Source organism: Anopheles cruzii, chromosome 3, assembly GCF_943734635.1.
Source record: "Anopheles cruzii chromosome 3, idAnoCruzAS_RS32_06, whole genome shotgun sequence".
NCBI classification, from domain to species: domain Eukaryota; kingdom Metazoa; phylum Arthropoda; class Insecta; order Diptera; family Culicidae; genus Anopheles; species Anopheles cruzii.
This window is the reverse complement of record NC_069145.1, coordinates 32,467,207-32,493,168: the sequence shown is the minus strand read 5'-3', so window position 1 is coordinate 32,493,168 and position 25,962 is coordinate 32,467,207. Positions and strand designations below refer to the sequence as shown.

General features: G+C 46.5%; 7 protein-coding genes across 7 annotated transcripts; 3 read left to right on the top strand and 4 right to left on the bottom strand.

The window, feature by feature from the left end:
* Positions 1-2: 2 nt before the first annotated feature.
* On the bottom strand, positions 3-1,513 carry LOC128274481 (uncharacterized). Its single transcript, XM_053012698.1, has 2 exons — positions 1,032-1,513; positions 3-965 (listed from the first exon to the last, which is right to left on the bottom strand). Exons 1-2 carry the CDS (start codon positions 1,428-1,430, stop codon positions 132-134), a joined length of 1,233 nt encoding a protein of 410 aa, XP_052868658.1. The 5' UTR covers positions 1,431-1,513; the 3' UTR covers positions 3-131.
* Positions 1,514-1,670: 157 nt separating this feature from the next.
* On the top strand, positions 1,671-2,693 carry LOC128275284 (glutathione S-transferase 1-1-like). The gene is made up of 3 exons (XM_053013736.1): positions 1,671-1,711; positions 1,811-2,083; positions 2,143-2,693. The coding sequence occupies exons 2-3, from the start codon at positions 1,949-1,951 to the stop codon at positions 2,650-2,652; spliced, it is 645 nt and encodes a 214-aa protein (XP_052869696.1). The 5' UTR covers positions 1,671-1,711; positions 1,811-1,948; the 3' UTR covers positions 2,653-2,693.
* Positions 2,694-2,966: 273 nt separating this feature from the next.
* LOC128270244 (glutathione S-transferase 1-like) lies at positions 2,967-3,823 on the top strand. The gene is made up of 2 exons (XM_053007646.1): positions 2,967-3,107; positions 3,179-3,823. Exons 1-2 carry the CDS (start codon positions 2,967-2,969, stop codon positions 3,821-3,823), a joined length of 786 nt encoding a protein of 261 aa, XP_052863606.1.
* A 426-nt stretch (positions 3,824-4,249) lies between these two features.
* Positions 4,250-5,048, bottom strand: LOC128272380 (glutathione S-transferase 1-like). The gene is made up of 2 exons (XM_053010180.1): positions 4,917-5,048; positions 4,250-4,839 (listed from the first exon to the last, which is right to left on the bottom strand). Exons 1-2 carry the CDS (start codon positions 5,046-5,048, stop codon positions 4,291-4,293), a joined length of 681 nt encoding a protein of 226 aa, XP_052866140.1. The 3' UTR covers positions 4,250-4,290.
* Positions 5,049-5,645: 597 nt separating this feature from the next.
* Positions 5,646-6,593, bottom strand: LOC128274776 (glutathione S-transferase 1-like). Its single transcript, XM_053013081.1, has 2 exons — positions 6,399-6,593; positions 5,646-6,330 (listed from the first exon to the last, which is right to left on the bottom strand). The coding sequence occupies exons 1-2, from the start codon at positions 6,528-6,530 to the stop codon at positions 5,830-5,832; spliced, it is 633 nt and encodes a 210-aa protein (XP_052869041.1). The 5' UTR covers positions 6,531-6,593; the 3' UTR covers positions 5,646-5,829.
* A 2,014-nt stretch (positions 6,594-8,607) lies between these two features.
* On the bottom strand, positions 8,608-9,418 carry LOC128272522 (uncharacterized). Its single transcript, XM_053010347.1, has 3 exons — positions 9,336-9,418; positions 9,061-9,253; positions 8,608-8,987 (listed from the first exon to the last, which is right to left on the bottom strand). Exons 2-3 carry the CDS (start codon positions 9,221-9,223, stop codon positions 8,920-8,922), a joined length of 231 nt encoding a protein of 76 aa, XP_052866307.1. The 5' UTR covers positions 9,224-9,253; positions 9,336-9,418; the 3' UTR covers positions 8,608-8,919.
* A 2,079-nt stretch (positions 9,419-11,497) lies between these two features.
* On the top strand, positions 11,498-25,682 carry LOC128275744 (kinesin-like protein Klp98A). The gene is made up of 8 exons (XM_053014354.1): positions 11,498-11,544; positions 18,958-21,040; positions 21,235-21,357; positions 21,544-21,666; positions 21,734-21,912; positions 21,984-23,191; positions 23,264-23,436; positions 23,497-25,682. Exons 1-8 carry the CDS (start codon positions 11,498-11,500, stop codon positions 23,737-23,739), a joined length of 4,179 nt encoding a protein of 1,392 aa, XP_052870314.1. The 3' UTR covers positions 23,740-25,682.
* The last annotated feature ends 280 nt before the right edge of the window (positions 25,683-25,962 follow it).

Sequence of the window (25,962 nt, the reverse complement as noted above, 5' to 3'; positions counted from 1 at the left end):
TTATTGTCAAAAAAATGAGTCCGGTGTAAAGATCTGTACGCCCCTATAGAGAACAATATTAATCGATAGTTTGTAGTTCGCGTTCGTGTGCTCGATGCAGTGCAGTTTTGCTAAATGTCGCAAAACCTCTTCTAACAAGCATCATCGGCATCAATTTCCCCGGAATCTTTCCAAACGCGCGCGTCGCTCTTCGATGGTAACCGAAAGCGAAACTCTTCCGTGAAGTGATCGTAAACTTGCTCACCAATGTTGAGCAGGTCGACTGCCAGCGATTTTTCGTCCGTTTTCCACACACGATTAGCGGCTCCCGCAAACAGCTCCATCCGCAGCAGCGTTACCATCGACGGGTTAAGATATCGCTTGATACCATTAAACAGCTGCGCCTTGGTGAGCTGGGGACCTTGTTCCATTTTCATCGTTGGCACCGGTACAACAGGAGGGCTAGTAATGCTTGGTTGCGGTGTAGGACGATTCAATAGCTGCTCGACGAGCTTCTTTAGATCCGCTATCTCACGATTGTTTCGTTCAAGAGTTTCCGAAAGATTGGGGTCCACTGTCGGCACGCCGGTCGTTTCGGTGTCACGAACTTCCATCGGACTGACCACTTCTCGGCGGGAATTCAAGTGAAACGCAGGCTTTTGGTCCACGCACTGCTCTTGTTCATTTTCTTCGGTTTCGTCCTCTATCGTGTGAACCAGAATATCAGCTTCGTTTTGCGATGAGCTGTCAACGGGTTCTATCGTGATAGTAGCAGTGGGATCGGGAATCTCAGAAACCTTTTCCACGCTCATACTCGACGCTTGTCTTGGGGCGACTTTGCAGTTCTTCGTGGTTTTAATACGCAATACGGTGGCGGGAAGTTCACTTTTGATTTTGTTTAGGATCACTGCTTGAGAATTGAGAATTTTTACTTTCTTCAACGTCGGTGTATACGATTCATCTTCCAGGCTGTTCACGGCTTTAAGCTGGAAAAGAAATTCCAAAAATTAGTTGAACACAGAAAGTAAAAACAATTGTTCGGCTAGGTATACCGATGAATTTGGGGACTGTTTGGCGCTATACGTCGGTGCAGCATCTGATCTTGCCACTTCCCCCACACGCCACTCTTCCATCGAATCCGTGTCTAAGAATTCATCCGTTTCCACGTTCAGCATCCTTCCGCCGTCCAACGGCATCAACCGTGGTACGGCGAGCTTCGTTATCCGTTCGCGCAAGAAATTCATGAACATGCTCGTCTCAAAGTGTTCTTGACAAACCACTTTATTCATCAGTTTGTCCTTCGGCAGATCTAGAAACTCTATTCGATTGGCATTTTGTACCCACTTCCGCAAACGCTCTGGATCCTTGGTGGGATAGCGAAAGAAATGCATCTCTTTCCGGCAGGAGGTAGCATTCACGCACTCGCGAAAGGAACACCGACAGCCACCCATCACTGGACACAAGTAAAAATTGTTCCCAAAATCAATCGTGGACGTCCTTTGCTCCGGTTTGCAATTGATGCCCTTAACTTTAATTGCTGTGTTTGGTTCAGCACAACACAAAACAACGCCAAATCCGCGTACCGACTCATTGACGTTTGCTCTTGAAAGCATTTCGCGCACAGGGTGGCACAGTGACAATTCATTCGAGCAGCCACCACCCGACTGCTCGATTCGTACTGTTGCTGATTTGTTTGTTTTTGCTTTTTGTAAGCAATTCAATGTCCTTTGGAGTAAGTATTTCCGTTTTATCCACGACTGAAGTGGCGTTCTTGCTTTTTACAGTTTCGTTACATTTTTAATTTTTAACTTCTCGTGTATTGAATGTAAAGGGTGAATCATAGCACAATCAGCAGATACTGCCTTGAGCTGATAACGATTTAGGAGTTAGCCCCACCGTTAGTTTGATCGCGTTAACATTGCATAGTTGTTCTTTGGCTGCAGCGGAGCTCAGTTTGTGAACCTTCGAAATGGACCTGTATTATCTTGCCCTATCGGCTCCGTGCCAGTCGGTTATGCTGGTGGCAAAGGCGCTAAATATTCAGTTGAATTTGAAGGAGTTGGATCTTTTCGCCGGTGAACATTTGAAGCCCGAGTTTTTGAAGGTACGTTTCTCGGTTTGTGAACACTTACTATCTTTAATCGTTTATTCCAATTACTTCAGCTAAATCCGCAACATACAATCCCCACCTTGGTGGACAACGATGTGGTCCTGTGGGAATCACGTGCGATCGTTACGTATTTGTGCGAAAAATATGGTAAAAATGATAAGTACTATCCGCGAGATGCCAAGAAACGTGCGGTGGTGAATCAACGCCTGTTCTTCGATATGGGAACGCTGTACCAGCGGTTTTCACAAGCTTTCTATCCGGCGATAATGCGCGGTGAGGAGGTAGATCCTGAGCTGGTTACGAAACTTGACGAAGCACTCGAGTTCCTCGAGGTATTTCTCGAAAAGACGAGCTTCGTGGCCGGTGATAATCTCACCATTGCCGATATGTGCGTGCTGGCAAGTATTACCACGATCGACGTCACGGTTGGCCACGATCTGAGCAAGTATCAACACATTCAGCGATGGTACGAGCAGGTGAAGAAGTCCGTTAGTGGTTATCAGGAAATATGCTACGATGGGGCCGTTAAGTTCGGCGAGCATTTCAATTACAAGAAAAAATAACAAATTTTCAAATAAAAATGTGCCCTTCAAGGAGACTTAGTTCTGCCAGAACTTCCTTGATAGTATTCGTTTGACAAACGGTTGAAAATTTCTCGTTTAATCTTTTCCTATGCACCAGCAACAGATGACAATATACAGCAATGTTGGTGCCGCGCTATGCTGGGGTTGATAAGGTAGCGATTGTGATAAGATACGGATGAACCATCGGTGAACAAACAATGCGTCAGCGAGTTACGTATCGAGACCCACCGCGGGTCGTTAATTTATCAGTTGTTGCTGTATCGCACCTGAAAGCGAAAGCAGTTCCCTGAAGGATGCCTCTCGATCTGTACTACAATATCATCGCCCCGCCATGTAGAGTGGTGTTGTTGTTTGCGAAGTGGTTAAAGCTCGATGTGAATCTCATCGAGATGGATATACTGAAGCGTGATCATTATAAACCAGAATTCGTCAAGGTATGGATGAAGTCAACGATTCCGCAGCCAAGCACACACTTTCATTCGGTCGCTGTACATTCCGATCACAGCTTAACCCTCAACACTGCATCCCGACCCTTGTCGATGGGGACATCGTAGTTTGGGAGTCCGGTGCGATCGTTATTTATCTGGCCGAAAAGTACGGCAAGGACGACACTCTCTACCCGAAGGATATTGCACAGCGGGCAAAAGTTAATCAGCGCCTATTCTACGACATGGGGACACTTTTGAAGAGCATTCACATCTACTATCAGCCAATACTGATCGGAGGGGAGGGCAGAGCCGAGGATCTCAAAAAAGTACAGGACGCGGTGGCGGTACTAGAGCGCTTCCTGCAGGAAAGTCGCTGGCTGGCTGGGGAGCACATTACCGTGGCCGATTTTACCACAGCCGTTACGGTGGCGGCATTGGACGGCACGCTTAACTTCGATCTCACCATGTATCCCAATGTGGTCCGATGGTACGAACAGTGCAAACAGGAGCTGGTAGGCTACACGGAAATAACGAAAGAGGCCGCCCAAAGGACGCAGGGCTTTTTGGATCGATTCCGGACCATGCGTGCCGCTGAACAGCAGCAACAACAGCACTTTACAGAGCTTCAAACGAAGCAGAAACCACTCCCAAGCACAACTAACAGCCAACAGGATGCTAGCAGCTCACTGACTGTAGCTAATGAACAAAGCAATGGCCAATGATCAAACGGTCTATTCGCAAGAAACAGTGGCACGAGACCTCACAGCTAGCAGAATGGTTATCGCTCGAGCCAACCCGTGCTTGATTGTTAACGAGTCACCCCGGGAAGTTGCGTACGTGAGCTCAATAAAATGGTCAGAGCACTGTGGGATAAACTTATCGGTCTTTAGAGGGTGCGAAACCCCCACGCTGATGCGAGGGTGATTTGTTTTTGTACATGTCCTATTGGGCAACTTTGTTTTGCTTATCTTATCACTACAATGCGCTTTTTCCGTTCTGCAAGTCATCATAAACCATCGACCACGAGCCAGCCATCCGGACGCTAGAGTGCACTTTAAAGCAGAAAAATTTTAACAACTTTGCTAACATGCTCTTTCGGAAGTGATACCTACTGCACACATTGGATTTTTTTATTCAGAGTCCCACAAGTATCTGAACTTCACTAGCGTAAACTTATTTGGAATAGGTATTAGTTTATGGTACTTATAGCAGTACTGTCCTTTTGTTTTGTGCTTTGACCAGCTCTCGATGCTATCAACGCTTTAATTCCCTCGTCTGCTTTTTTACGCATCGTCTCTAGCTCGGGAATGTGCTTCGACATCTTGGCTGCCCAGCTTTCTATTCTAGGATAGGGAGTAAAATCGTACTGACCCCAACTCAGTGAAGAAACACTAACGAATAAAGGAAAATCGGCGATCGTTAGCTTTTGCCCGGCCACGTACGGATGATCCTGTAGAAACGTATTCAGTAGGTCGAGGGCGCGCTTCAATTTAGTCACAACTTCGTCCGTGGCCGGCTGTTTTCGGATGTAGAACCAAAGGAAGGACATCATGCTGTCGTGGAGTGTACCGATGTCGAAGAAAAGCCGTTGATTGACCACCGAACGCTCGGTTGGATCAAGTGGATAGAGGCTATCATCCACGGCGTATTTCTCGACTAAGTAGATCAGTATCGCATACGATTCCCAGACCAAGTGCCCATTATCAACCAACGAGGGAATTTTGTGCTGTGGGTTAATCTAATAGACGAATCGGCTTTGGTTATCAAAGTATCACATGCGTTACCAGCTGCAGGCCTAAAGATGTGAAGCCCAACCTTCTTAAGTGTCTCCAAATCGTTTGCATCGTACACGTTGATAGTTTTGTAGTTTAACTCGAGACCCATGTGTTTGGCGAGAAACACAACCGATTGACACGGCGGTGACCGGATGTGGTAGTAGAGATCCATTGCGCGCACTGTCCAGAACGATACTGGCGCACCCTAATCTATCGTGGACGGCGAATCCCCGAAATATTTTTTAAAGTATCTTGACGTAAGTAAAATGGCAGACACACCCCTGATTGTGGGTTCGTTATCAATAATGAGCCTCTTATCATTGTTACGCCATTTGAAATACAGCAAGCTGGTAGCGCATGGCCACGAGGACGCTCGCCACTTGCTGGGGCACTTGGAAATACATTTGTCTTGCTGTAACACCCTTATCTAATCTCAGCTTTTCGGAAGCGTTTCGCGATGTTCTAGAACTAAACGTGATTTTTTTTAGCACAATAAGAAAAAACGTTCGTGCAATTACTCTGAAACAAATACATCAAAACCAAACAGTTTGGTTTTTTCACGATTTATGTTTGCATGAATTATATCTATTAATGTTCGGTCATCAAAAGTATATTTGACTCCATGAAATATTCATAAGTCATGGCAAGTTGATGGAGAACACACGCCTAGTGCGTGGCACCGAATATGATTTCAATAAATCAATACACTAAAACGAGTTCAAATCTTTGGTTACAATCTGTACGACAAGTAATTATTTATTTACGCATATCGACACAATTTTCTGAACGTTCATTTATCGATCGATGAATAAAAATAGTGACCTCTATTAACGACCAAGGCTACACGCGTGCGTCCGTACATGCACCAGCTATTCGCTAGGGCTTCCGTTCTTCATTAAGCATTGTAAGCGATGTTTAAAAACGATAATATGATTACCACTATCCGGTAGGACTCACTTACGGGTGGCCATATACTCTTTGGTAGCTTCATCAGCCTCCTTCCGGACCTCGGCATAGTGTGGAACTTCGGCTGCCACTCTGGCCATCCAGGCTTTGATGCCAGGATACCCTTCCAGATCGAACTTCATCCAGCTCAGTGCGTTTACCGAACCCACTAGGCAAAGATCGGCCACCGTGAGGTGATCGGCAGCGGCGTATGAGCGTTTGGATACAAACAATTCCATCAGATCGATCGCTTGCTTCAGCTTCTCTTTCAGTTCATCGGAGGGTTGCTCCTTCCTCATTATAGGTCCAACGACTGCAATGATGTTCTTGTACAGCGTACCAATGTCGAAGAACAGACGCTGGTTGATGACGGATCGCACCTTCGGATCTTTCGGGTAGAGCTTGTCATCCTTGCCGTACTTTTCCACGAGATACAGCACGATCGCGTACGACTCCCACACGACGTGTCCATTATCCACAAGGGTCGGGATCGTATGTTGAGGATTGAGCTGCACGGGAAATTGAACGGATATGTTAAATCGACGACGCACCACGATAGAACACACTTTCACACTACCTTCGTCAAAGCATCCTTTTCAGCCGGATCGTGCACGTTCGTTTTCTTCAGATTCAAGGTTATTCCCAGTTTGCGAGCGACCAACAAGACGCTTTGGCAGGGCGGGGAAATAATGCTGTAGTAGAAATCCATGCTGGCGAACAATGCGTGAGTTAACTCTGGCCGATAGGGTTTGAATGAATGGCCGCAAGTGGCCGTAGCAGGTTTTTATATTGGGACGCAACATTAGGGAGCCACAACAAATACCAAACTACATTGTATGCCGGCATCGTGGGAACGGGTCACCAACACATGTGCTGTGCGTTGGCCGGTAACATCACTTTGGGGACGAACATGACTAGACAAAATGTGTGATACATGATGATGAATTTGGGTACCGCTCCCCATCTTCTTACCTTGGCGATTGTTGCATATTTGGGATAAATTGTGCATTATCACGATGAGCTTCCTTTCTACCTTTTTATCATCACTGATTCACATCTTAGTTGCACAATTGCACAGACCTACACGTAGACCTGTTATCGTTGCTTCAAAACTTCCAATTGCAAACAGCACATGGAAACGGGTTAGCTGACTAACAATGTAAATGGAATGGTGTAACGAACATAACTACACGAAGACGTATTTTGGGAGCGGTTAACTATGAAGCTCACTGTGAGGGTTTCTGTATGATTACGAAACTTTGTTCTGTATTTTTTGGTTCAGTTAAGCGTAACACAAAAATTTGAATTTTCAACAAATCGTTAGTGGTTGATAGTTATAGGAAAACAGTTTCTCTACCACGCGGAATCCTACGATGCTGGACCATTCGTGGCCTTGGTATCGTGCGAAAGAATGAAAACAAATAATGTCCAAAAAATCTTCACAAACATGTACACATGGGTGCTATTATCCTCATCGCTTGCTGGGTTGAAGTTTTTTTTAAAGCGAAAAAGTTTGTTTGAGGACCAATAAGCCAAGTGGTAAACCATTGCCATGATTTACCTGAAACTCCGGTCAGAAGCGCTTCCTACTGTGGTGGTTTCTGGAAGTTTCCAGTACCGTTTAAGTACGCGATTTCGTTGTTGATATGTTTCGGTTGAAGTGTTTTGGCAGCCGTATTTCGTATCTGCCTTGTTACTCTTAACGCGCGACGATTCGCTAGGTTATTATCTATGCCAAAAACCACAAACGTTTTTCGGCACCTCTGCCGTGATAAGTGATTTTTCTTCTCGTCCGGCAATTACAACCGCCGAGCGGTCTTGGCCTGCACCTGTCACGCCGGTTTCGGGAGTCGAACCCAGGCTAGCTGCGAGATAACGATGAGCGTTACTGAATACTTAATCAACGGGGGAACCTCCGTTGAGCCCCCGACGCACCCCATACAATAGTTTGTAGAAAAAGGGCCCAAGTACTTAGGGACGTCCCAAGTAGCTAGTGTTTTTAAGGTCAGTACTACACTGTGATCGCCGTTGGCCGCAGTTTCATTTTGTTACATATGCTAGTAATTTAAAGGATGGCCTTCTTGGGCTGCTGGCGCTGGCTGGTTGTGGCACAACCATCGTCAACATGTGATTTCGGACTTTTTCAAACATGAGACACACGAAGAAAACGTGCTCGAGTTACCCTAACATGCCCATGCAAAAAAGACATTGTTACAAGGAAACTCATCGTATCTGTAGGTAGTAACCATAACACATGTAAAGTTCAGGATCTGGGATACACGTATTGGGGGATCCCAATTCCGCTTTGCCAAGGCACAGATGCTTGGCTTTGCAGGGTTAACGTTCGACTCCCTGTCTCCCTAGTTAAGGTTCCCTTTGGAGATCGTGTCGAAGATCGCGCTTACAGCAAACCAGAACACGATGCGGAAGGCATCTGCACGCCCTATCGTGGTGGACTCTATTGCCAAAACAAGCAATACTGGCAAAAAGAATTTCGTTAAAACAAAACCAACCACAACACTATGCGCGTTCATGTTATGAACATAACCTTGATAAACCTTGTACATAATTAGTGTCGCTTGGGCTCCTAGCTACTTCGTGTTTAAAAGTTTCAGTTTTTTATGCAAGAAATTTTAGGAATTGTCAAGTTTGTAAAAAAATGAAATTAAAAGTGTTACTAGAAAATAGCACAAATTGTAAAAAACCAAAAAAAATACACTGTTAGTGTAGCAACGATACAAAGCAAGCTTTCGAATGTATTGGGAGAACAATATCGTTAACACACATTTTTACGGAATAAATCGCAGTTTCTTCAATTTTTTGAACATTATCAGCTGATCACTACACATATTTGAACATCTAGCCTTCAAGACGACAATCGATAATGCTTCTTGGATGTTGCTTAGCTCGGTTGTCGTACATGATGGGAAAGAAATTCAACAAAACTGTCAATTCTCTTGCCGTTCATCATGTCACAACATTGGCCACACATTATCCTGAAGGCATGCTAAGGATCGGCAGATCTTTCATTGCCGGCCGTTCAAATCGAAGAAATTTGCGGTCTACACAACTGGTTTGCATGCCTCTCGCTGTGTCCTCTAGTGATGTTCCTCATGCTCCTTCCTCTTCGATTCGGCCCATTTCGCTTGGTTCGCTGGCGAGTTGGCTGCAATGTTCGGTAAAGCATTAGATATGTTAATCATCCGTTCAGTTCCGGCTAAAGGCGAACAAATGTTTACCGAGCTTATGAATTTTGTAGAACAGGGGAATGGAAAGACCGAACGCGATGAAATAGTAACGCCAGATCCATTGGTTCTTGAAGTAGTGCTGGATCGGGAACTGCGCTATCTTTGCCGAGAAGGTGTACGGAAACTTCATCGGACGGGCAACGGGTTCCGACATTTTGCACAGGTGTTGTTTTTCACAAGCGGGCTGTAAGGGCGGACCAAATAAGTGTAACAAACTAAATCAGTTCAATTTGTTATTATATAATTGTGCGAAGAGACGTTCTTACTTCCAAGCAGCAAACTCAGCAAAATCGGTACGACAATGAAGTTTATGGCGGTTGTCAAAAGTACAGGGTGTGTCAAATCGTTGCTTCATGAATATTTTCTGACATATCGTCGTAAGTCATCGGATGAACGCTGAACGCATTCCGAATTCAGAATTCAGCAAATTCAGTTTCGAACGAGGTGTTTTAGTGGTTTACCCTTTACTACAATTTCTCTCTCAGTGCTGGTCCTTGAGTACTTCTACGGATTTCTTTCTCTCGTTCTGGTCGCTCAACTCATCGCTGAAGCACACGTAAACAAGGATAACAAATATTCATCGGTCAAGGATTTTATGCGATCAGAAGAAAATCATAGTAAACAGAGCCGAAGGTTTGTGCAAGTTCCGTTCCCTGTCTTTGTGTGAGTGTGATTCGCAGCGGAACAAAGCATCGGTGCATTTCGGGGGGCGGACAACAGCTAAAGTTATAACAACAAACGCGACGCTGCCGTGCGGACGTTTAGGTTTTCACTCGGTTCTAGCCTTTATTGTGCTGCGCGCGGTATTGTAATTTTCCTAAGTACGCGATATCGCCCTGTGCTTGGGTGCTTTCATTGTGCGTTTGATCGTTTCAGTGTTGAAGAGTTACAACAATCAAGCAATCGTGGGGCGTACTCCTGTAGCGAAATCTTTAATGCGTCTAACGACGGCATTGCAATGGTGCGTGAGTGTTTGTTTATCTGCTGGTCGGTCGCGGTCTTGTGCAGTGACCTATGTTGATGTCGCTGCTCTAAATTCTCCCTAAAAGAAGCGTAAATGTCATCCGCAAGCAGCGCCCAAGAGAACTGGCCGATGCTCCCGAACCGAGAACGGGAATCGTAATTGGGCGCATCGGCAGTGGAATTCGTTACACGCACGCTGGCTCGAATAAATTGCAACACCGCACCAGCTGCGCGCTCGGCGGTTCACCGTTCGGTTTACAACTTTTGACAGCAAACGCTACGGATTGAGGTGTGCGAGTGTTTGTTTTTTGCCGTGCATTGTGTGAGGAGGTGGTACTTAACGCGCGAAGAAGAAAACGGAGCGAAATGTAATAAAAACAACCGCAGCTCTCGTGCTACAGTAGGCGGGCGCGTGCCTGTTGCCGTGGCCTCCTTAGCTTCGCAGCTGTAACTTCTCGGCTTTAGCGATAGTTTAGCGGTGGAGTGGGATACGTTTTTTTTCGCGGCCTGTTTTCGTAAAAATAAAAAATATTGCCCTCCATTGCACGTCTAGCCGTACCGGGGACACAGCGAATGCCTACACTCTAGGAAGCAGCGCATATTTATGCGGTGCTCGAGCTTGGCTTTACGACACGGTCGCTTTCTTCTTCAGCAGCGTCTGCTTCCTGCTATTTTGCATTACTTCACGATTTCTAGTTCCTCCCAGACGCCGTCCGTTCGTGTGCACTATTAGCGGTAAGAAGGGTAACTCGTTAGAATCAGGTTACGTGAGCGCGCCACGAAATGATGAAAAAGAAGTGTTAATTTGTGTGTTATCATTGTGACCCATTTAACGCTGTTTGAGTGATACGATGTATGCTAATGGTAGTGCTGCTGATAGCTCTCTGATACCACACAATAGCTAGTTGCGCTTCCCAAGTGTTTGCTGTTGTTATGTTAACTACGACGTGCGTGAGCTCATTTTCGTTTGGTCGTCTTTTTCTTTTCCTTCTAGCACCTACAAGTGAAGTGTTTGTGTTCACGTCCGTGATCCGTAATGCAAGAAGTTCAATGTGTGACCTTCGGTGGAAAATCAAAGTTCCCCATTCACGCGTAACGCAGCGCGAATGATCCCGAATGAGGGAAACTTTGTGTTGCTGTGCCCAGAGAAAAGTAAATCTCAAACCCTTCAATCATGTGATCATCGCGAGAGAAGAGGTCGAATCTGTCAGAAAGATGTCAACCATCGGGCGGCCGGTTTGCTGTAACAAGATTTGAAATCACGAACGGGTCGACAATCGTACCCATGAAATCGGGCCTCGAATGTGCTAGAGCGACTTGAAGTGTTGCAAAAGAAGATTGTTTCTGGTTTCCTTTGGGCCTCGCACAGCAATTGCGAGGAAGACTATGTTGCTGATGCACCGGAAGAAAGCCGGATCGGAATTTTAGCGTGTTGAACGAAGCGAAGGCTACAAAAAACCCCACCATGGCGTCATTGAAAGTTGCAGTTCGAGTTCGGCCCTTCAACCAAAGGTAAGCGATGGTTCACAATAAACAATGACAAGGTAATACGCACGTTACAATGCGCCCTTGAAGGTTACGTGTCTAAAAAGTCGATTGAAACACTATTTCGTTAGAAACTACAATAAACCCTGGACATCTTTTCTCGAACAACAAACCGCCTGGTCGGTTTTTAAAATCGATGTCGCAATCTTTGAGCCACTGTAGCCTCATTTTTGGACTACCGATTTTTCATGGCTTGACCGAGCCTCATGCAATCCTTCGAAATGGGTAAATTATTCCACATCCTCTTAGGCAACGGAACAAACTCGAGACGCGCGTGGTGGTCTCTTTAAAGCTGTGGTGGCGGTTTGGAAGTTTTTCCATCAATTATGGGGGGCCCCGTCTAATGACGCCATGGAAATTACAGTCGCATTTCAACGAGAAGCCATTTCGTGCGGTACACGGCACGAATCGAGCGTTGGTTGCTGGCACCGCCACTACTAGGTCACGAAAATCATCATCATCATCTCAGTGCCATGGCAACGGCGGGGTTTCTGTTGAGGATATGATTCGTTTGCGTACAGTTCGTCTTTCTCGTTAACACCATCAACCCGGCACGTGCTTGCTGCGATCGAATGTGCCTGGTTATAACGTTTTAATTCGCGGCATTCCTAGCGCAATTCTGCAATGGAAAGTTTCTATCAAAATAGGTCTCGCAATGGGGAAAAACTAACCTTTTTCTAACGCGATAAATTAGAAACATAGCCGTCACATAGCCGACGTTTTGTTTTCCCACGCTTTGCAAGTTTGACTAACAAATGGGTTGCATTTCAGGAGCGCGAACGGCATGACCTTCCGCAAGTGCTGTCGTTGCGTCTGGATTATATTTAAACCGATACACCAAGAACGTCTTGAAGAGTTTACATACATTATCAGGCACTGATAGCATTCGGTACGTTATCAATGGCACTGGTGTATTGGTGTGTACACACCACTGGAAAGTGACGTAGAAAATTGTTTCTAATCACAAGGCAACGCTCGTTTTAAAGTGATTTGACTGTTTGTGTGCGTTTGAAATTTAATGTTAATACATTAGGAACTAATTGTAAATGAGTGTGGGTGGAACTTCCTTTGGTTACTACTGCAATGCTTCAAAATGCTAATCAATATGTTGTTTCTACCGAAATCGTGACCGTGACCGTTATCAGCATGTAAAATCTTCAGCTCATGTTTCTAATCGCCGTTCCCAAGGGCTCAACCGGCGTCCAACCCGGCATAGGACAGCATTGAAAGCAGCGGCTGGACTGTAGCTGCTGTGGTCTCTGTCTCGTGTTTGCTGCTTCCGCACATTTACAAGAAAATAAACCGTGTAGAGAATTGGTAATCCCTTAACTTTGCCAGCCGGTCGACGTAATGCAATTAGTCTGACCTTCATTTTACAACAGAACTTATGCTCCTGGCATCGGCCATGGCAAACAATAACTCCTGTCTACGCCGCTAGTACATAGGGCCAGTTACGCAACGCGTAATTCATGCTATGAGTTTGATTTGTCTGTCTGGTAGTGCCTCAGGGCACAGACTATTGCATGAGTCAATACTGACTGCTGAGGGAAATGTCTCCAAGACCGCGTCATGTACTTGTTCTGTCCTCCTCGTCCCAAAAGTCGTAAACGATTTTCTTATTTCATTCTTAAAACGGGCCGCTTCAGGGCTTGATAACGACGAAGATTCCACTTCTGACCGGCGCGGTCAATTTGTTCTTCTCTCGCGCAGCTTCTACAAATAGCTCGACAAATCGGTCTTAATATACACACACACACACACCAACAGCGAAAGAGGAAGTGAAGGTTCCGGGAGATGAGTCACACCCGGCCATTGACACAACGCGCATCACGAGTATTATCGCTTGGTTGAGAACCTCAAGCGGGTTATAATTTGAGGCATTTGTGCCACCACAACAGGAATGTAGAAGTGTCTGCATTTCTTTTCAGGTTATTCAGAGCATCGTCCATTTTTGAGCGTCAACATGATTGCTCTCGGAAAACTCAGACCTCTACCGTTTTTGTCTTTCTCTTTCTTCGCCGCTTAGTTCTAATGGGGATGCATTTTCCTTGCCCATCTTCCGTCAATCACCGTGGCATTGTTGTTTGTAGGGAACGTACTGCAACTGCTTTCGCTTTTCCATTTGTTCGCAAACCACGACACGAACACGAATTCTGTTCTATTTTATGCTCCAGTGGGTTGCACTTGACGCGTGACACTCATCACGCTTTTGGCTTTACCGGCGTGTCTCACCTCATTATCCTTTCGGTCAGGTGGACGTCAGAACGAAACATCAAAGCCCCGCATCCGTTTGATGTTTTGTTACTCCATTAAACCGCAAACGTCGGGTTGGGTTTCGTGGCGAATGGCGCATCTGCATCTGCGTTGATATGATGCACGCAAACCGCAGCAAAGGACGTGTCCTTCCATGCCGAGCCTGACGGCCGACTTGAGAGTATTGATAAGGAAAAGACGAACTCGAGTGCATTTTAGCCAGGCGCATCGCGTTCTGCTTCAGTTGAAGACGTTGGTGCATTGGCGATGCAGAAATATACGATTATCGTATGGTTTTTTGGAGTCTGGAAGGCAGCTATAACTCATATAGACTTTAACGTCGAACTGCATTCGTAACAATTGGCGGAACGGAAGTATCTACCTTTTTTGCCACGGTTTTTGTGGGTTTAATCTTCTGCCCCAAAAGCGTTTCATATCTTACCAGCCATTGGTGTGTAGTACCGTTTCGTGTCGTTGTTGAAAATCCAGTGGAAATCACGTCTCGTTGATTTGATTTCGAACAACGAACAGCGATCTCGGAAGTACCGGTTTTGTGGAACCACCGTACGAAACGCTTTTTCTTACGAAATTTAGCTTCAGCGCGTAATGTGCAAAACGGTCGCGGGGGAACCACGTACGATGAGTTTCTTGTACCGGTTGTGTTTCTTTTGTCGCCGTCGATGGAAGTGAAACCAACCGTTCCACGTCCGGATTCAAGTGTTGGACACTTTCTGTGCTCATCGCCTGGCAAAGTTCGCGGTCACGGACCGTTGTTATCAAGGTAATGACGGTTTCATCGGCGGCATGGCGGCCCCGGCGAGTCCAAGGTGTGTTTCGATCGACCGGACGAAGAAGCTGCACGGTTCTTCACGCACGGTGGCCAGCTGACTGTGCCAAGCGTTGTTGCCATTGGCTGGCTGGCACGAAGGTTATGGCCAGCGCTGTATGAACTTTCGATTTTCTGATCCGACTTTGGGTGAGGATAGTTGAGGAATAAATTAATGCATACTTTAAGATGTTCAGTAATTTTATGCCCAAACGATGTTTCTACATGGCATCAGCCTTTGGTAAGGAAAAGAACGACGTTAATGAAGTATTGCAGATCACGGATATTAGCTAAGAAGTAAACAAGAATAGGTATGTAATAGAAATGTGCCATGTTTGAAATACAAATTTTGAATACAACTTTTGGGATGGTCTGTTTAATTGGGCAAGTTCTGATAAATGTGTGGTTTGCGTACACTCAACCGACTAAGTGTTTATGCAAATCGATACTTAGTGACCGAAATCGACCGGTCGAAGTAAACTTTCGCTTTTATCTATGCTCCATCTATCAAGTGTTGAACATTTCTGGCGATAGCGACTCTTGAGGAAGCAAACACTTCACCGTCACTTTCGAAGCGGATGCGATGGAAAACGCACAACAAACTGTGCTCTCCCACATTGGTGGGTGCCCGCCCCCATGGATTAGTGGGTGTTTTGGGTTTCCATTTTCAACTATCCTGCGTAAAGTACATTCCATCGCTGTTCAGTCGCTGCCACTGGCAGCGGGAAGCAGCAGAATGGCGTATGACTGAAAATGAAGCATAAGAAGAAGATTAGTGAGGGATTAAGGAGACGCAATTGACTTGATGAATCGTAATTTTCACTTTTCACGAGCACCAAAATATCATACTTGCAGCCGATTGCTGATGACCACCCAACAACGGTATTTAGAAAGTGAATGTCTTGCTTCTCGAATGGTCGCTGAATGGTTGTTGGTGTGATTGTTGGCGAGGTAGCGAGAAACTTGCGAATTAATAATATCGATCATAAGACATTTAAAAAAATATCGAAAGAAATAAAGCCAAGTACAATAAGCTGCAACATTAAGAAGATCTATGATTGGGAAAGCCTAAACTGTGCATAAAGATATTAAAGTCTGTTGTCCTCAGTTGATCAACATTAAAATGAATTTCAATTCGACTAGCTGAATGCGAAAGGTATACACACATAGTGAACGAAATATATTGGTCACTTAAAGTTAGTTACCTTCACTGCAAACCCGCACCATTCCGCCCTTGAAGAGCGTTCCGTGTACTGTTCATATTTATTTCAACCTCTGCCGGACACGACGGTACGGTCTGGCGAGTAAGGCCCCGGGTGCAACCGTTGCAACCGGCAGTGAAGTGAGTCGCCAACGGTGCTGTGTTTTCGCCGCCGTTGCACCATCGTCCGGGCGAGGTCTTGAGTCTTGAGCTTGCGGTTTCGTTTGGTTCGCTGATTTCTCAACCCAACCCAAGTTGCCATGATCCGGAAATGCAACAGTATCGGAACGTCCGCACCGGGCTCAGTTTATTGGCTTGTGGCCGGGGTGGCCACATGGAGAATGGTATCGCGCAAAGCGCCAAAGAGTGGGAGAGCTATCCATCCGATATGACAGATTGGTGTTCGGTTTCTGTAGCCCTGTTAGCCTGTTGCTTGTGGCTTATGCTCGATGTCCCTCCGATCGGTCACCGTCCGTTTGGTTTGTCGGTCAGCTGTCCGTATGTTGCCTTTCCCGGACCTTTTTGTTGGTTTGCCCTTTCAATTCTACTTTGCCATTTTGCAATATTACTATTGCTTGCGTTTCGCTGCGATTGATTTTATCAAGGTTTTTGAAAGTTTACGAAGCTAACGAATTACGTTTGAGAAGCCTACGGAGCTCCTTAAAAATACTCCAAGATAACCAAATTAATTGCAAAAGCTGAAAACCGAAAAGGAATTACTCAGCAGAGCAATTTCAATTTCGGCGGCCCAAGGCATAGTGGGGTCTTGTGTGTCTAGCAAAGGGGTCAGCCCACGAAAACAGATTATTATGCTACGCGGCTGTGTGCGGCTAGATCGAAGGAAAGAAACCGCCAGCGATGATTGAGCGACCCACTACAACCCAGCCCCAAACAAAACACCGCAAAACATGGTGATGCAATCGACCTGCGGACCATGAGTAATACCCCGCCGCGACTTACGTTGCCGTCGAGTTGACGTAATGCGCGGCGAAATGACAATTAAACTTAATGCGCGCGCGGCACGATTTAGAGATAGTTTCCAAGCATTTCCCAGACCAAAGCTTTCAAGCCAAACGCTTCCTATTGTGGGCGCTCTTGCTAACCAGGTTTGCTCCTGGTGGTGTGCCTGTGATAATGCACAAATATGTCAGCTACACTACCGAGGCACATAAATCATGCCAAACTTTTTCCACCGGGAAGTGCCGCCGCTTGCTGTTTACTGATTATGCCGGAAGATTTTTTTGCTTTTCCGCCCTTCGAAAACGTTGCGCTCATCTGCCAGCACCGATTGGACATAGATTACGCGTGATCGCTTGAACCGTCCGCGGTTCCGCAGCGAGACGATAGATTACCGCTTGATCGGTCTCGCCCATCGCGTCATCGCGGAACGATCCGATCCCGAGCCGGGCGTTTTTCGGTCATATTTTGAATGCCGATCGTCTGATAAAGTGGAGGAAGCAATGATGAAAAGTAATGAAGGAGGAAGGAAGCGCCAAATACCGCCGTACCCGCTAACGAACCATGTTGCCGCGGGTGTGGTTACCGCTAAATGATGATTGTGATTAGGCGCTGTGAGTGAATTTTGAAAGAAAGTGTAAAGTCTGGGCCATCGGAGGCGAAAATCGGTGCTCATTGATGTGCGAAACACAAAGCAAAATAAGGGGGGCCATAAATAGTTGCTAAATCTCTGCGATGTCTGCAATCCTGCGATCGGAGTGTGGATTTTGGCCGCCGTCGGATCCTGTGCCCAACATCGGCCGGTAAATGTAGGACCGGACCGGTAAGTATGCCCTTTGACCGTAGCCGAGCCGCTGGGGGTTCGTCCACTTGGCGAAAGTGTATTCGTTTTTCAATTGAAGCCAAGGAGGAACCTTTTTGCAATGTTTACCCCATAGGGGTTTGCGTTCCCGTGTTAGTTCCAATCGTTTTCCGCACCGAATGAGGTTGGAAACAATCGATCGCAAGTTGCTTCCGTTACCGTTGACCTACCTTATTGCAGCCACGGTACGGGTGATTTCACTTTTCCCGGGGTTTCAGGAAGTAGTTTGACTGCTTATCTCACAACCATGCGTGAGGTTCATTAGGTCATTAGATTTTATCATTAGCGTTTTATGAACTGAACTATTGTAAGCCGCTGAGCTCATACGAATTATGATAATTATACTGATACTAGCAGTTCCCGGCGCGCGTCGCTGCGCCTCATTTCTTCCTTATTTCGCGATTGGGAGGCGGAGGCGGAGAGGACTTCTTGGTGACGTATCCGATCAGCTTCCCTTTTCGCTTCCCGTTAATCCTACTTTTCAAACGATCGGGCTTCCCGGTGACGTATTCGTTCAATTTCCCTTCCCGCCTCCCGTTACTCCTCCGTTTCCCGGTGACGTATCTGTTTCCCTTTTCGCTTCCCGTTGGATACATGTCAAAGCTCGCACCAGCTGAGTTTGGCTCAAATTGCTTGAAAATTATCCGAGTTTTGCTGATATTAACCCAGATTTTGTATGGGTTAATGCCCCTCTCCCTTTAAACCCCTCCCCTCTTTACAAAGGGGGTCTTTGGTTTCAAACATCCACCAGAACATTTCCCCTTCCCCAAAACTCCCGCCTTCCGAGTTTGGTTCGATTTGTTTGAAACGTTTGGACGTAACGTATGGGACGTTACGGTACGTTACGTTTGTATGGGAGCCTCCCCTCCCCGGAGGTGTGGGAGGGTCAAACTTTCCTATTCACAATCCGGTGTCACAAAACTACGCTGTGCAAAATTTTACACGGATTGGTTCAGTAGTTTTGGAGAAAATGCGGTACAGACAGACAGACAAACAACTATTTTTATATATATAGATGTCCTCGATATGTTTCGCTGTATTGTTGTATGTGATCGCTCAAATTTTGTACCTAGTTTTGATAGGAAAATGTTAATTTCCGATTTGTTTTTGTTTGGATTTTTGGGGATATTAAACTTGTGTACGATTCAAAAATTTACCGCATAGGATCATTAGAGATCTGTTACCGATTGAAATATGTATGTAGCATATGTATAGCATAATTTGAGACCAACATAAAATCTTTTCAAAATTTAATGGTCCACTTCTTGGTTTCGTTCGCAGGGAGCATGAACTTGGCGCAAAGCTCATTGTGCAGATGGATGGCAAGAAGACGCGGCTGTTGAAACCGAAACATGGCACAGGCAATGGCGTCCGAGTGGATCTGGCAACGAGAGCGGCCCAGGACCCGTTTAATGACTTCACGTTCGATCACTCGTACTGGTCCGTGGACGAACACGATGCCCACTTTACGCACCAGGAGACCGTGTTCGACGATCTTGGCACGGAGATCGTCGACTGTGCCTTCCAGGGCTACAATGCGTGCGTCTTTGCGTACGGTCAAACGGGCAGTGGCAAAACGTTCACCATGATGGGTACGGCCGAAGCGCAGGGCTTGATTCCGCGAATATGTCGCTCACTGTTTTCGCGCATGAAGCTTGGCCAAGAGGAAGGGACGGGCTTCAAGACGCAGTGCTCGTACTTAGAGATCTACAACGAGCGGGTGAAGGATTTGCTCGGACCGAGCAATGCCGGACACGGGTTGCGGGTGCGCGAACACCGAACACTTGGGCCGTACGTCGAAAATCTGTCCCAACATCCGGTGTCGGACTACGCGGAAATTCAGAACTGCATGATCCAGGGCAACATCCAGCGGACGACGGCCAGCACCAACATGAACGACACCAGCAGCCGGAGCCACGCGATCTTCACGATAACGTTCGTCCAGGCACGCTACCTAAACGGGTTACCGAGCGAAACGGTTTCCAAAATTCATCTGGTCGATCTAGCTGGCAGCGAGCGTGCCAACGCCACGGGTGCTACGGGCCAGCGGCTCAAAGAAGGTGCCCACATTAACAAGTCGCTGGTGACGCTCGGCAGCGTCATTTCGGCGCTCGCGGAGCAGACAAATCCGACAAACAACAAGCGCGTGCTGTACATACCGTACCGTGATTCCATCCTGACCTGGCTGTTGAAGGACAGTCTGGGTGGTAACAGCAAAACGATTATGATTGCGGCCATTTCGCCCGCAGACGTCAACTACAGCGAAACGCTGAGCACGCTGCGGTACGCGAATCGTGCCAAGAACATCATCAACAAGCCGACGATCAACGAAGATCCGAACGTGAAACTGATCCGTGAACTGCGCGACGAAATCTACAAGCTGAAGCTGATGATCTCGAGCGACACGGCCGAACTGGAACCATCGCTGAAGGTGCTGGAGGACTTGCACAAGAAGGAAGCCCAGGAGAAGGTGCTGACCGAGGAGTGGACGGAAAAGTGGCGCGAAGCACAGTCGATATTGCGCGAGCAGAAATCGCTCGGGTTGCGCAAGTCGGGCGTCGGCGTGGTGCTCGACTCGGAAATGCCTCATCTGATCGGTATCCACGACGATATCAGTACCGGAGTGACGCTCTACAGTCTGAAGGACGGCGAAACGTCGATCGGCACCGAAGAAGCACCGTACCCGCAGGACATCATGCTAAACGGTATCGGCATTGCGCCAGAGCACTGTCGAATCGTACTTTCGAGTGGAACGGCCACGATCTACCCGAACCCGAACGCCACCTGTCTGCTGAACGCGTCCATCATCGAGGTTCCGACCGCGATCAGCCAGGGCGACATACTATTGTTGGGCCGTACGAACATGTTTCGCTACAACAACCCTGCGGAAGCGGCCAAACTGCGACAGGAGAGCTCCCAACAACAGCGCTCCTCGCGGCTCGACCTTTCGCGGCTGTCGCTTATAGCCGCTTCGCGGGAAAACCTTTGCGCTAGCTTCGTCAGCGATGACGACGGTTCGCCAATGTCCGGTGGCGGGAGCAATGTGTTTGCTGGCCTTGCTTATAACTCGCCCCAGGTTTCGTCCCTGCGATTCCGCCAGTACACACCGAGCCGGGATGATGTGGAGCTGCAGGATGAGCACCGAAAGATACTGCAAACCATCGAGAATGCCCTGCGTCAGCTGAACGTGGAACGCAACCGGATGCACGAACAGTTTAAGAGCAAGATTAAGCTGTGCACCGAGGAGCTGGAGCGGCTGGAGCGAACACGACAGGACAAACTGACAATATTGGACAGTCGCATCAGCGAGCTGATGGCTCGCCGGGAGATGGTCCTGTGGGAAACGAGCAATGAGAAGACGCAAGTATGTAGCATTTCACTTTAACACTACATTGGCGGCTAAACGTATTGGTTTTTATTATACATTTTATTTGTGTCTATTATCAGCTATATTTCATCTATTTTCCTCTGTTCAACAATTTTTTAATTATTTTCCTCTTCATTTCCCTTTTCTGTTCATGGTTTGACGTTGTTTTCGCTACAATTGCGCTGAGCCAGGTAGACATTTTAGTGCGGCAATTGGCGGCCCTTCAGACGCAGCTCGACACGAAGAAGCGAGACTTCTATGAGTATGTAGCCAAAGAGCTACAGGAGCTCCAGGACTGCGGCCGGTTGGACGAGGTAGAGCATCGCTAGTTTTATTCATTTCAATACCGTGCTATTCGGGTTATCATTTTTGTTAGTTTTGATTAGCTTTTATTCAGTTATCTTGTTGTTAATTGCTAATAAAACGGAACGATTGGCACAGTACAATTGTGTACTAAATCAAGTTGAATGAATTTCTGATGTATACTGTTTGCTCCGCAGGCAAGTACGGAACTGATACGAAATGCGCCACAAACGGAAGACTATTCGGAGATATTGCTTCAGATATCGCGGTCGCTGGACACCTACTCGCAGCAGTACATACGGGAGTTTATTCGTCGTAACGTAAGTTTCGCAGCAATTGGTCTTTTGTTCGTAGTTAATTCTGTTAATTGAATTTGGCCGGTTTCAGCGCGATGAAATTACCAAGTACGAGAATGAGTTGAGTGAAAAGGAAAATCTGTTGTCCGAAAGCACACAGAAGATCGCAGAGTTGGACGTGAAAATTCATGAGCTAGAGCAGCAAAACCGAGACTTACTACAACAGCGAACACAGCAAGAACTGGAGCAAATTCAACAAAAGAAGCTTTCGTAAGCGACAAACACCAGTTCTGGCGCGATCGTTGAATACCGCTAATCGGTCGCTCATTTCCATTTCGCAGATTGACTCTCAACCTTACGCACACCAATGGAAGTGACACTGGCGAAGAGGGAACGGAAGATGAATCGACGGCCAACCGTGCGCTAGAAACCTGTGATACTTTTCATACGGCCAACTCGGACTGTTCGTTCGTATCGGCCCTCAACACACCCGCACTGGGCTCGTTGAATCATCTCATCCCGACACCCAGCTCAACGGAGGACGGCAGCACGGAATCGGATATCGCCGACCGGGACTACGAGGAAGCTACTTCGAACGGAGGCCATGAGTTGCTCGGTGGTGGCGGTATGAGCGACAGCGGAGTAAGTTTCGAAACCAACAAACAAAACGATGGCGGGGCAACATTGCTGACGGTCGGCGCGGGTGAGAATGGTCACGGGAAGTTGCTGATCCAATCGGACGACCATTGTCTACTGCTTGCCACTTCCTCGACCCCGACCTCCAAGTATGAGGGGAAGAAAATCCCTGCGACAGCCACCGTTATCGTCACCGATCGTGAGAACGGAGTGGAAAAGGTAAATCAATCGCTACGAATGCATCGTAAATCGACCGATTCGGAGGATGATGGCAATTCTCACAACCACAACAACACCAAAACGCCAGAAAGTTTGAATCGTTTGAAGATTTTGGCATCCAACAAGAGCAATGGGAAGAGCAGTAGCTTGCGTACCGAAATATTCGACATCCGCCATGGGATACATCCGCTGCGGATGAGCGTGAGTGGCAGCACGCGCAGCCGTGACGAGGAGGAACACGACGATGAAGACATAGGAGTGGACGAGGACGAGGGGCACCGATCACGCAGTTCATCGATCGACAACAGTTCCATTACCTCGTCAACGGCCAATCTGATCCTTTGCGAGATGAACCACCTGCGCGAAAGCATCGCCAGTAAAAAGGCAGAGATTATGAAAATTCTGGAAACAAATGGCGAAAAGAGGCTGCTCGATGGCAAGATTGGCGAGCTGCAGGATCTACAGAAGCGTATCGTGCAGCTCGAGTTGAAGATACAGGACGTGGAGAAGAGCTGCCTATCGGACGGTGAGCAACTGGACTCGATGCGTGACATTCCCGGCAGCTTTACCGATAGCGACGACAGCCGGGTTGGAAATTCGTGCATCTATCCGGGGTACCTGCTGTCCAGAGAACAAACCAGCATTTACGCTCCTAGCGTCACGCGTTCGCTGCCGTCCATGGATGGAACATATCGTAAGTTGTTGTGAACGGATATGAGAACGCATGAAATTAAACTTGTGATCGTTGCTTGATGCCCTTCTACAGGTTCGGACCATCTGATCAACATCCCGACGTACATTATACGCGGTGCTGGAAAGCAGACGCATTACGAGTACGAAGTTAAAATCAATCTTCCGGACGAACGATGGACACTGTTGCGGCGATACAGTCGTTTTCGCGAACTGCATCTGACCATGAAAAAGCAATACGGTGACAAGGTAAGGCAACCAGCAATCTGAGATCCTTGAAACGAAACCTTAATTTCCAACCGTCAACAGATTGCCACCATTCCTTTCCCCCGGCGAGAGCTGTTTGCCTCCAACACGGAAACGGTTGCAAAGGCGAGACGGCGTCAGCTGGAAACGTACCTCCGGAGACTGTTGGTGGTGTGCGCCAAACTACCACACTGTGCGATCTACGAGGGCGAGGGTCGTCCTGGGTTGACCAAGCAAACGCTCATCGAGTTTCATTCCTTCTTCAAGAAGGGTCTCTTTGAAACGGGCAAGCATGGCACGGGTTGAACCATAGGTCGGGTAGGTCAGGCCAGGAAGCAGGTGTTGACGAGAATGTGTTATATTTGTGATGCGAAAGACTTTTAGATTTCTAGCCAGTAACTGTTTTTAGTTCTTAAGTGAAGCCCTGGGTAGTTAGAGAACCAATTCGAAAGACGTTTTCTGTTTCGATTTGTTTAATTTCTTTCACAAGAAGAAGCGTAAAGGCAAGCAAAGAAAATGCGCGCAAGCTCATGATCTGCTAAATGGAGTTTTACGCGTTGTGGTGCATGTGAAAAGATAAAAAGAGTGCCTGAGAGGGTTTTTGTGTGTGTATAAATTCATCATACTGTTTTCTTTGTGTACAGTTTCAGTGGCCTTTCATTATTCCACGGTGTCTTACCTGTTAGATTGGCTAGTATGATAAAAATAGTTTAGCTCAAAGCGTATATGACAAAAAAGAAATGTGACAATAACGCCATTTGAACGAGATACTAACGTGGTGTAATAAACCCGATCCACTATCCAGTTTTCCCACAGAACGCGTTTCTCGGCAGGCGCTACAACGCGAACCACGTTCAACAGATGGCAATTTTCACCAACTTTATCGACAGCAGGATAAAGTAATCATTGGTTGAAGCAATCCGCCTTCCCTTGGCCCATACCGAGGTGTGGCACGTTGTGTGGTGTTGTATTGAACGAATCAAACGGATCACCACGGCGAGAATTGTACTATGCGCTGCTGTGCTCCTTTCCCTACCAACTTCCAAAGATAGCCCGAGACATGATACGTCCCGAGAATTGAAGTGTAATGCCTTTCTCTTCCTTCCCAAAAATTAAACTATTACCAAACTCCCATAGGCCGTTCTTTGCTGGCAGATCGATCATCATAATCACTCGCATCATATCAAACGAGACGTCAGTACAACGTGCAAACCATTGTGTGTGTTCCGAGTAGCAAAATGTTCATGAACAGATGTGATTTTTTCTTCCACTTCACGTTGGATAGTGCTAACTTTTGTTTTCAAACGTTTAAAGGTTTCTTGTTGAAAACGCGATGAAAGCAATGTGTGCAAAGGAAGTGCTTCTTGGCTGTTGAGCTGTTCACTTCCCGTGTCACACTTTCATTATACCCATTTTATTAAACATATATGACGTGTGCATTATTATTTTAAGCTAGTGATAATGTTGTTTTGTAAAAAGGATGATGAATAAGGAACCCAACCCTTTAGCGTCTCATTAGCATTACTACAACATCCGATCCGATTCAATATCGGTCCTCTCGGACCGAGCTATCCTCTGTAGCTAGGACGAAAGATAGTGTTTCTGAGTTCTGTTCCTATATTCCTACCTACATGCGTACCTTTACAGGTGTTGAACGGGAAACAGAAGTAGAAATTAACTCAAAAGCAAAAAGGTGCAACAAGACCTAGAACATCGGAGCTTAAGAACTGCGGGTTGGAGGTGATAGAACAAAACGGTTATAGTCCCCATTTGTCGATTCAATGTGACCTTAATGTTTTGAAAATTGTAAATCCAATTGAAATGAAATTTGGTCAATAGAAATGCGATGACGTGAACTATTGTAAAAAAATGCAGGTGTTTTATCGATCGCTGAACAAACAAGCAGCAGTGAAGGAAACTATTAGAACAAATTATTATAGAAAATGCCTCCAACCCAAGACCCTGACTGAAGCAGACGTAATGCAAGTTGGCCAGACGAAACTAAGATCTAAAACAAAAGTTAAGCGATGTAAAAGACAACAAAAAATATTCAAAATCAATTCAGTGTTTGAGAGGGTATAAAAGTTTAGCACGAAATAAAAACAGTTAACTCCCGTGTGGTAGCGAGTGTCTCAAAATGGATCGATATTTTTTAGCATAGCGATCAATCTCAATAATGTTTCGAAAGTATCTCAGTGTGGCAATCTGAGCAGTGGATGGTAGAACATTATACTAAGGAAAAAAATAAAAAAGAACACCAATATATTTCTGTGCGTTAGTAACCGTGGTAAAAGTACTTTATAAATAGATCCGAAACGATTGGTGAAAATCGATTCTGGTGTTCGATTCCCGCTTCGACTAGTTTAGAGGTCCCAATATCCTTCAGCAGATGGTGACATGTTCGTCCGGCGAGCAGGTTACTTGTTCAATATCTAACAAACAGTTCGTTTGGTGGTTGCCGTTAGTAACCGGTTCTGTGCAGTAGGGCCGGGTGCAAGGATCGTTCGGCAGACAAACATGCATTGGGCG